The sequence below is a fragment of the Diadema antillarum genome, unplaced genomic scaffold (assembly GCF_040938485.1).
Source record: "Diadema antillarum isolate AM-2024a unplaced genomic scaffold, OU_Dant_1.0 seq00000958_RagTag, whole genome shotgun sequence".
Taxonomy (NCBI): domain Eukaryota; kingdom Metazoa; phylum Echinodermata; class Echinoidea; order Diadematoida; family Diadematidae; genus Diadema; species Diadema antillarum.
In genome coordinates, this window is record NW_027271806.1 from 318,786 (window position 1) to 330,387 (window position 11,602).

General features: G+C 39.3%; 1 protein-coding gene across 1 annotated transcript; it reads right to left on the reverse strand.

The window, feature by feature from the left end:
• Positions 1 to 1,786: 1,786 nt before the first annotated feature.
• On the reverse strand, positions 1,787 to 2,546 carry LOC139741863 (uncharacterized). Its single transcript, XM_071652439.1, has 2 exons — positions 2,335 to 2,546; positions 1,787 to 2,027 (listed from the first exon to the last, which is right to left on the reverse strand). Exons 1-2 carry the CDS (start codon positions 2,469 to 2,471, stop codon positions 1,787 to 1,789), a joined length of 378 nt encoding a protein of 125 aa, XP_071508540.1. The 5' UTR covers positions 2,472 to 2,546.
• Positions 2,547 to 11,602: the final 9,056 nt, after the last annotated feature.

Genomic DNA, 11,602 nt, shown 5'->3' on the forward strand with positions numbered 1-11,602 from the left:
AATGCATTTCAGTCCAACAGCGCTATTTATTCAGGCTGAATTTTTGAAGAATACATGAATGTCTTCCTCAGGGTTCACAATAACAATTATGAAAATAAACAAAATGAATATTTCCTTTAAAGTGGTAGTCATGGGGAATGCTTATGGCAATGCCCGAGTGTGGTATCTGAGTAGAGGCATTGTGCGTTTCTTATGAGCATGCTGACTTGCAGTCAAGATCAATTTGTATTATTATGATGTAATAATGATAGCAACCACATGAATTTGTACATGCTTCACCAAGCAGATCATCAACACATGTAAGTGTATCATACATAAGTGGTAGTCATAGGAATGATTGTGACAACACGCATATTTCTCAGTGTAATAACTCAGCTGTATATAACTCACATTTTCATAGACTGAGGTATCTGATGTCCAACATTTCGTCATTCCAGTTCTCTCCCAATCTTATACGTGTCTTTAAAAATGTTGGCTACATGCCTGGTATCTATTATACATACAATATAATACCATACCAAGGAGGCTTAGTACCTCCTTTGTCATACACAGCTACTTTCAGTGATACAGCTGTATTTGTACTTTCCTTTTCACATACATAAAAGCTTTGTAAGAGAATGATTACTGTAAAAGTGGAAATTTTCGCGTTGTTGAAATTTTTGTGCATATCGCGCAACCAAAAAACTAGCGCGAAAATAAAAGTATGTGGATATTTTTGCTTGCCATATATTCCTGTGTGGGATGTCTTGATTCCGTGGAATTAAAATCACGCCAAACTCTTCTTACCCGGCCAAGCGCAAAAATATCCACTCTTACAGTACACCCGTATGTGGAACTTCAAATTTGATGAGGGTAGGTATTTGGTCACATTCTGTCCATCAAAACTTTAGTTTGCCACACAAACCTAGGGCAAATAACATAATTCATAAATGTATAAACTACAATACAGGCTTTAAACGAGAAAGCTAAAACAAAGAATCAGTATACTTGTAGTATGCAGAGGTAGGATTGCTCTTAGATGAATACATGTTCATTATTCACACACATTCTTCACACACTGCATTAGACAAAATAACTTATCAAAACTGACTGACACATCTTCACAGTGGCGGATCCAGGGAGGACCGCAACCGGCGCACACCCCCCCCCCCCCCCCTTAATTTTTTGTTGAAACAAAAGAAATAAAAAGAAGTTTCTGTAAACAGGTATAAATGCACATATGCTTGGTTTGTGCAACTTTGATCACAATGCAAGCAAGGCTATACCATTTTCAGACAAATCTGCAGTGTCTAGATTTTACATGGTCACTATCACTACCTTCACTTTCCATAATTACATGGTTATCTAAATTTGTAAAATTCCTGCATGTACAACCAGGACCACAATGTTGCCCCTGTTTTTTACATTTGCACTGCTTATTCACACACTTATTTTTCTTACATCAACATTGTCTTGTTAAATATGCAACATTATTTCTTCTTTGTTCAATGTCTCTTGTAAATCCCAAAAAAGTCAGCAAAAGTAGAATCTTTTTCCTGAATAACTGAAAAGCAGCCATATTGAGTGATGTCTGGATACATGAATAGTGGGACATGTCTGGGGCATTTGCCCAGACAGTTCTCACCCAGCATGATTACAACCTGTGAAACCGAAGAGCAGAATGAGGGGGCAGCAGTTGATCTTCATGAGCATTCTACTGACTTGGGGATACACCTTGAGTGTATACTGACCAAACAAAATGGGTTTAACTAGAATAATAATTTACAGATGCAATCCTGTACAGCATTCAATTTACCAGTTCCTGCGGGAGGGTCATACAAACAAGCTGTAATGGAGCATTTCCGCCATGTTCCATCTCTTGAGCACTCTTGGCGTTGAGCAAGAGCTGACTGGGTTGGTATCCCTGCAGTGGCTGGCTTGGTGGGGCATTGTTGGCTTGGGGCAGGGGAGATGGTGTTTGGTTGGTGTCTTCATACACCTTTGGCAAGAAGCTGCTTTTGTGGCACATATCTGGTAAGGGGTTGGTGCTGAAAGGCAAATCAGAGTTTAAAAAATATTCTTCAAGAAGAATTACAATTACATGACAGCCAGAGAAGGATTACAGTCATTCAAGCTACTGCCCATAATTCATTTGACTACTCTTAAAATGTGTACAATTAAATTTCATGACTTAACGTTCAGTGGCATCTTAAATAAGAACATTACACTTTTTCTATTGCTCAATAATCATTAACAAAAATTTACAATACAACTGTACCAACTAAAATTTCAATTTATTAATCCCTGTTTGAGGAACTTGAGTGCAAGTTGAAAAGAGTAAGAATTCTAACTTACAGATGCAATCCTGTATCCAATTTACCAGTTCCTGCGGGAGGGTCACACGCTTGGATGTTCTGTCTCTTGAGCACTCTTGGCGTAGAGCAGGAGCTGACTGGGTTGGTGTCCCCGCAGTGGCTGGCTTGGTGGGGCATTGTTGGCTTGGGGCAGGAGATGGTGTTTGGTTGGTGTCTTCATACACCTTTGGCAAGAAGCTGCTTTTGTGGCACACATCTTGCAAGGGGTTGGTGCTGAAAGGTTAATTCAGAGTTCAAAAAATATATATACTTTGAGAAGGACTACAGTACAATTCAATTACACAACAATTATAATTATTCTAAATATTTGTCAGGAATGAAACTAATTGCAAAAATGTATACAACTGGAATTTATACAGTTCAATTCCAATGGCATTTATAAAGGAAAGCATTGTCTTTCTATTGTTCAAAGATCATTATAGAAATTTTACAAAGAGGCAAAAGAAAAAAGTGAAATAGCAACAATTGAGATGAAAATAAAATGACATTTGGCATGAACGTAATCTATACGAAACATGCATTTGTCAAGTCTATTAAAACACAGTGGAACCAGAAGTAAATAATATTTCATTTGTCACAAAAACATTGGTACGTCACCCCATTGTATTCAAATTGTCAAAATGCTAATGCTACGACTGTGATAGTATGACTAGTATGAGGTGGTACATTATTATGATTGTACATATTCCCATACCATCATAATGTATTTTGAATTCATCAAACTATAGAATGTAGAACTTAACTGTTGGTTCTATTAAAAATAATGATAATAATGATAATAAAATAGTGCAGGGTCTATGCCAAATACAACAAGGGAAATTGACTGATGTCATGTACATTTTACTAGTAGATCGTACTCTGTCATGATCTATATCGATCTCTGTACTTTTAGTTCTAACCAGTAGTAGCGCTAGCTGTGATACGATACCGTGGACGACTATTTTACAGAACAGGACATCTAATTGTACATACGGGACTACGGCCAGTGCGTGCGCGATCAAAACTTGCCACTGCAGAGACAAAATCGAGTCCGGAATTCTCGTTAACGTGAAGGTCACGTGACCCTACATGCATACAGATGGCATCGCAAAACCAATATTTTCGGAAATTTGCTTCGACTTTGGGTGCAATTTTGATCACTTCGTTTATTTTTGAGCCAAAATGAGACTGGTATCAAAATTTCCGCTAGAATCTCATCTATTCAAATAACTGATTAAAATAACCATAGGAGTTGTAGATGGGTCAGGATCCAGCAATGTATCAGTGCATGTCAAAATCAGATTCTATCGCAAGCAGCTTCTTATATCCATTGTATCTCCCTCAAAAACTGTCAAATTCGGCTAAAAAAAGTATGGAATTAATCGTCTTTTATTGGACTGCAAGACTTACCCGGTCACGGCTCCGGAAACAGGTTCATGGCAACGTAACAACGAGCGATGTTGGGGATATACATTTTGCGTCGACGAAAAGCCTCGTCGCTAGACACATGCGCAGAATTTCTGCGCGTGGAATGAATTCGGTGGATTTGCTCATTAGCATACGACGCTGCGGACTGACTGTCTGTTCCAACTGGCAATCCCTTAATCCTTGAAATGTGGTAGGATGAAAGTTAATCATTTGCCTGTAGTCTGTTCCAACTTGCAAACCTTAAAGGGATCGTACAGTTTTGGTTGAGACCTAATTTCAGGTTTCTAACATTTTTTGGTGAGATAATGAGAAACCTCTTATGAAATATGAAAGAGCATGTAATTTTATGAGGAATTCAACGTTTATTTGATGAAAATTGGTTTTGAAATGGCTGAGATATCCAAAAAAGAGCGATTCTTCTAAAGTGTGGGGCCCACACTTTATTACGATTGCTTTGTTTTACTTTGTTTTTGGATGTTTTAGTCATTCCAAACCCGATTTTCATGACATAAACTTTGAATTCCTCTTAAAATGGTATGCTCTGTACTACATCATAAGTGTTTTCTTGGTATCTTGCAAAAAGTTAAAAGCCCAATTCTCATCTCCACCAATACTGTACCCTCCCTTTAACTCTTGAAATGTGGTAAGATGTAAGTTAATCATTTGCCTGTGGAAACCTTGCTGGATCCCGTGCAAAGTGAATGAAGACTGCTGAGTCTGGGTGCATATGGGTTAAAAGACTTATAACCAAGATAAGGCTTGTTTGGGGATGCGCAAGAGGATAATGTGGCAGCGAGCGAGCGGTGCAAATATCCAGTGTTTATTTCATGATGTCACTTTCCAGGTAAGATGCTCTTGTTACATAAACCATCCACCAGCTACAGGGCATTGTCATGGCATGACTGTGTGGAAAGAGTCATCAATTGGTGGTTAGCTAGAGGTGGTCATAAACAGAATATTTATTTTGCACTTAAGTGTGGAAGTAAACAATGCAGGCTTTGTGAAATACTTCAAGTGGTATGGTATGTAGTGGAAGTCTCTGTTAGTCGTGTGTTATTCATTGCCGTCATTCACCTTCATTTTTTTTTTTTTTTAGGTTTGGGAAAAGAGATTTACAGAATAGATGTAATATTGCTTTTTTTTTCAGACATAAGAAATCTAGCATTGATAACAAAGGTATGTTTTGGTTTTGATTCAAATACTTCATACATTCAGGCTTTGACTCTTCTGGTGGTTTCCCAGAGCGAAGGCATCTTGCTTCCTCAGGACTTGAACATTAGTGGGAAATTATCATAATGAAGAATACAGATAGTGTACAGAAAGAAGTCTGTGTGTTCAATAATTTGGCTGCTCCCCCGGTGCCCAGCTACCCTGCACAAAGTCAACAGAAGTCAATGCGTCTAGGAGCATCTATCCTCATCCATATCTTGTGGAGTGGGAAAGAAGAGAGAAATAGAGGGAGAAAGAGAATGAGGGGTAAAGGACATATTTACATCAGAACTGTTGCAACCGTACAATGAATCTATCACTGAAACAGCCACGTAACATGTCCACTAATTAGTCCCCGAGCGTGATCCGTACACACCCGACGTTCCATCTTAAAAGCGAGAATTTCCCTGCTTGCCAGTCGGTATTCACCAGCCCATGTTTCTTCTTTAATCTTCCCCTCTTATTCCCCCTACTCTCCCTTTTCCCCATCTCGTGTGAGTACCAAGGGGTGTCTTGGATGATCCTTAATTCTCAGCAAACTTTGAGCAAGGGGGAAGATCGAGTCTTGAAAAAAAGGAAAAAAATGGTGCTAGATGAGAGTGGGTCTCTGTTTGACCATGCCACCCAGGGATTCCCTGCAGATGTGTTCACAGGGTGCTTCCCCTCTTCCTCCAAGGTATCCTCCTATGGCCATCAAAGTTCCATTTTACCCCTATTTCGGTGCAAGCGAAATTGATTAAGAGCTGGTGGAAATCTGTGGCAGCCAATTTAATTGGGAATGGGGGAAAAAAAGAGGGCTTTTAGTCGAACACAACACACTTTTTAATCTTCCCAGAACCTTGATTAGCATGGGTTCAGCGCAAGGTATCGTGCACAAAGGCCCACAAGCATGGCTTATTACAGTATATGCTGGATTTGCACAGTACTTCGGAAATGTTACTTGTACAGTAGGCCCTAGAGTTTTAAACATCCTGATACAAAGTACCCAATTTTTGCCCTTTTTTGGGGACATGGAAAGTTGGAAACATGCAATCCTCACATCCATACCTACCATTCTGATTTGTCATTCAGACAGACTAGAGTTCACTTCAGGTCACTCCTCTTAAAGCCTTACTTGCACTCCCCCCCCCCCCCCCCCTCCACATCAGCAGCTGATATAGCTCTTATTTTGCTCATGTCCTATATTGCTGTTTTGTTTCATGTCTGAAATTCTACTAATGGCATATCCTTCGCTGTAGAATGTCCTTCATGGTTCTGGCAAAAATGATTGAAGACATAGGTTTTTTTTTTTTTTTTTTTTTTTTTTTTTTTTTTTGATAACTTTGGGATATTGGCTGCAATAAGAGTAATGAGTTATTTTTGGATGCAATATAAACTTGAGCACCCAGACCATTCATCTTGATTGGAACTCCATAAACAGAAAAAAAAAATTGTGTAATAATGCCTTCTACCTGCTTTTTTTTCCCCTTCCATGATCCGTTACCATTTCTGTTTGTTCTGATATCAGAATGTCTGGATCAATCGCACTTTGCGTACTCTGGACTCGAGAGCAGCGCTTTTGTGCCTGCATCCTGCGAGGGAGAGGGAGAGCTGTACGGCGGCGTGGAGAGGCGGGAACGAGAGTCGTGCCGGCCAGCTCCCGTTTGGATGAATGCAGAGAGGCAGTGCATTTTGGAAGCAATAACAGCGATCTGTTTGCCTCATTACCTATCTCAAACCTAGCCCAATATTTGCCTAAGCATCCCCGCCGCAAATTAATATTGAGTGGGGATCAGTCCGGTGCGCGGGATTCCCATTCATGCGTTTCACTCGCGGGTGACGCGCAGTGAAAGAGCGGAGCAGCGTGTGCCTTAGAATTGTGTTGTTGTTGAAGTTTCCTTTGAAAGAGACGGCACTTGGCACACACACACAGACACATGCACACAGGACACAACATTTACAGACAGACTTCTGTCAGTGTTGTGTTTGTTCGGGTCTGTCTTTTTCTCTTCTGTACTCTGCATTTGTATGAGTGACATATGTATGTATTTAATATATTTTTGCAGATATATAGGCCTATACAATACTCATATATTTGCACCTATAGCTGTAGGCCTATATATAAAGAGAGAGAGAGAGAGAGATGGACACAATTAATATATCAATATATATTTCTATTCAAGTATATATATGGTGATTCTGTAGGCCTATCTGTATGATTGGTATACTTACATATAGGCCGACATATATGTGTATACATATGTTTATGTATCTATCTATCTGTCTATACACATAAGTGTGTATATATATGGGGAGAGATAGAGATAGATATAATAAATGATATCTATATTTATGTATATATGTTTGCGTGTATGTGTGTTAATTTGTATATGACAAAAGCAAGTAGTTGAAGATATTGCTTGCTTAAAATGCAGAAAATCAAATGCTGTACACTTGGTAGCCAAGGACGGAAGAACCTGTTTCAAGTGTTTGTGCAGATGCACATTAATTTTCGGGCGAGAGGTTGGCATTGTGGCCCGATGACACTCCGTTGATTAACAGGTTCCATTACCAGTATTGTTTCTCAAGTGCATCTCCCCCCCCCCCCCCCCTTTGCTCTTCATGGTTGATGTTGGCTCTTCTGACCAATACATTTCTGTAATCTGCTGAATTCATCCCAATGGAATGCAGGAAATGAGGGGTCCATGGTGGAATTCTCCAGCTGCTGGAGTAAGGTGCTGTTGAAGTGGTCTGTGGTGTGAAATTTGGCATATTAATCTTGCAATATGTCACTTTTATGTGACATATTGCTGAGGTGTTTCTGTTACCAAGTTCTGTGCAAACATTTACTAATTGACATGAGTAGTGCTGGGGAAAAAAATCATTGAAGTCTAGTAAGTATGGTGTCATGGTTTAAAAAAAAAAAAAACAGAAAAGAAAATGATGCTAACCTAGTTAAAGAACCCACCTAAATTAAGTGGGATTGATTGTCAAGCATTTTTATTTTTTTTTAATAGATCAATTGCATCTGTATTGCACATAAGGTAACAGTTTGTACAAATAAGCCTATCAGCTTTGAAATACTGTCATTCCATATAGGTCTAGAGTTTGTACTTGGCGTATCGGTATCCAATTTCCATAGTCTAAGGGGTCAGGATATATTTTAGAAGAAACACTCATTTTACCCAGTCTTGAAGAATCACCAGCCTGTTTTGGTCTTGACTTGCTTGTTTGTTTGTTTGTTTGTTTTCGTTTTCCATGTGACAAGATCTCTTGATGTGAAATGAATGGCCTCATTACAGTTTTAACCATTTATTACTCTATTTTCTTTATGAATTCTGAGGGGTGGATCTTCATAGATGATTTTCCTGGAAAAAAAAGTGGGTTAAACCATATAGTTACTCTTTTTGTCGTCTGTCCACTTTTTGAGATTGGCAAATTTTAAAAAGTGATGTATTTGTAAGGAGGTTAACTAGAGAAATGCCATTTAGTTTCTTCATGAATCATGAGCTCATCTAATGGCATATTTCAGGGAATTCAATGAAAGTGTATTAGGCTTTATGAGTACTTTGAGAGTCTCATCCGTGTGCCAAGAATATGATGGCCCTATCACTTTACACGTTTCCAGACATGTATTTTTTGCTTTCTGTTGGTGTGATTCAGAGCAGTTTTGGGGCTTGTGTGAATTATTTTGGATATTTTTTTTTTTATGCCTTCTTCTTCTTTGTGGACTGCTGCCATATTTTCAATTAAGCTTTCATCTTTTAAGTGCCTTCCCTCCAGAGGGGGCAACGATAAGGTGCTGAGTAATTGATGAATTCCGTGGAGAATGCCGGGGAAATTTGTGTACCCAGTGTTCATTTACAGTCATGAAAAGAGCATGAGAACCAGTTTTTACGAGCGTTCAGACAGGGGGGCTCACCACCAGCCGCCAGCTAATTCAAGCACTGGTGGTATCCAGGTGCCTCTGTGGACAGATGAGGAGTTTGGATGACGCTTTTTTTTTTACCCATTTTATCCATCTCGTGCTGGTCAGTTGTTACAGAAAAATTCCTCGACAGGGGCATTCACACTCTCCATCTCTTCATCCCCCTCCCCAACTTTCTTTCAGTACAAAGGCTCTAGCTATCTACGGCATCAACGCTACAACATGACAAACTTTGGCATTTTAGTTTACTTTGTGTGAAGGAAAGAAATGTATGCATTTTACCAACAAGAAAACAGCAAACGGGAATATTGAGATATGAAAATAACCACACATATTTCAACTTTGCCTTTCATGTTTTTGTCCATCATCTTGTCCATTTCCCTTTGTTGTAGGATCATGATTTTAGTGTATTTCTCCTTTTTTCTACTGTGCAAGAGCAAATTGACTATTGTTAAGGAAAGAATAGCAGTTTGTTGTGTGTGTAAGCCCACTCTCATTAGGAAATATTTAGAGTAATAGCAGTAAAATCTTGGTGTTTTACCTTTCCCATTCACGCATTAACAAACAATTGAAATTTTGTTGTATGTGAGAACTTTCATGAATTTTTACAACTGTGATGTGCATAGACAGTAGACCATATCTGTCAGATTCTATGCAAACTTTGTTCACAAAAGACGATTACAAGACTTACTGGGGGTCTTGCCCTACATAGCAAAAACTAGCGAATACTAAATGAATTTCAGCCCAGGATGCTTAATTTGAAGGGAGCAGGCAGATAAAATAGTTCATTACTGTTCTGTAGGATGAGAAACATCCTTGAATTTTGATACCGTACAGAAAATGACAGTCTTCTGGCCCAGCAGTCAATTACAGATGTTACATAACCAATAGCCGTCTGGCTACTGGCAATTCACATTTCTGTTTGGGGCCGAGGGGATTTTTTATGCAAATATCTAGTGAGAGTTATGAGATAAATTTGCAAGTTTACTGTGGTGAGGGCTTTACAGGGGAACTTGTGAGAGAAAACTTCATGCAAGGATAAAATTACAAAATTGTGTTCTTGTTGGCTTTTCATACAAACTTAGCACATTTCACTGTGATGCTACAACTTCAGCTATTTCTCTGTCAGTGTGAATAGTACCTGGAACTTGGAAGATGTACTCGTGGAAAAATTCACTGTTAACCCGTTGAGGACGAGTCCCGAGTATACTCGGGCAGGTGCCTATGGGAAATGCGTGTTATAGCAAAATCTGTCCGTCCTCAACGGGTTAAGTACAGATGACATAGTTTCACCATCAATCTGAATTCAGAAACTCAAGTTCCTCTGCATCAATGATGAGTTTCACACTATCGAAATGAGCATCACTCACATTATGAAGGTACATATTGAATACCGAGCAGAAGCTCTTACCGTTTTGATCAAGATTTGATGTGTTATTTGCAATTGTGCTTTCAGGCCACATAATATTCTTCTTCCTTTCACTGTACATATTGATTGCTGTTGGCAGGCAGGCAAATAGAATTTTATGTTATTATGGGGGATGCCTTGTGTGATGGGAATTTCCAAATTTCTGAAATTGACTTTACGGCCACTTACTTCCGAAGTTTGATTCAGCCTGACAGGGCAGGGTTGGGAGAGATTATGAGAAAGGTTATATCTCATACGGCACATCAATGATGCATGTGTGTGAGGTAGGAATTCAGTGCAGTGGACCAGGGAATGGAGTGTATGTGATACATTTACACTGCCTTGAAGAATCTGGGGGGGGGGGGGGGGAGGGGAGAAAAGAGAGGGAGAGAGAATGAATGTGTATGTGTGTGTGTTTGTGTGCACACATATGGTGGATTAGATATATTTTTGTTTGGTAGGAATGGAAAAATTAATTGGTTCAAGTGACAAAATTTGAATGTGATAAGAGAATGTTACTGTAAGAGTAGTTTGGACCAACACATTCTGTTTTTCATAAAAGAAAAAAAAATGAGCAGAAAATCAGTCCAAAGCATGCAAAAATATCTCATGATGCAAAATAAGACTATCAGTTTTGGAATGAGGCATAGGTCGCTGACCAATGTAACCCTTTGTGTATTTCTCAGAAATTCGTTCTTGGGGGAAAAATGATCTTGGCAACTAACTAGTACATTAATGTATCTAGATTTGTATGTAATTCTGCCATCACTGCATCAAGTTTTTACACTAGTGATTGTATTATATCACGTACTGCCAGGTCGTGGTATGGGTGTGGAATACCAACCATGGAATTTGACTTTTTAGTTTTAACAGTCTGAGCCCAAGTGATGATGGCTATCCCATGTGTTGACAGCTTCGTCATAAATTTCTAACGTTCCCTTCAAACCTCTGTCAGCTTCATAATGATGAGCATCGTTTCTTCTGGTGACATGCCTCCGCCGGACTGGCCATGGATATCTGCTAGGGAGATCGACAAGGGTGCAAGACAGACCCCTCTTTGTCCTCCGTGATGATTAATATTTCAATCCAGAACATAAGTACGGCTTGCGAGGAAGGTTAGACTCTATCGCTTAACCAGACATAGCTGGCTAGGTGATGGAAACTGTTCCTAAAAATCTGGGTTAGCCACAGAAGGTTGCAAATCTTGAGACAAAGTCACATCCGATGTGGGTAAACTTGATGGAAAGTGCATTATTTACGGGAAGTATCAAATGTCTGTGCCCTGCTTTGCACACGCGGCTTCAATTCAAACAATAT

Excerpts from the sequence above, each read along its gene's own strand:
- LOC139741863 (XM_071652439.1), bottom strand. The coding sequence starts at position 2,471 with ATGCCCCACCAAGCCAGCCACTGCGGGGACACCAACCCAGTCAGCTCC. Across the intron at positions 2,028-2,334 it reads TTGGATACAGGATTGCATCT|CACCAACCCCTTACCAGATA; the intron begins GTAAGTTAGAAT and ends TTTGCCTTTCAG.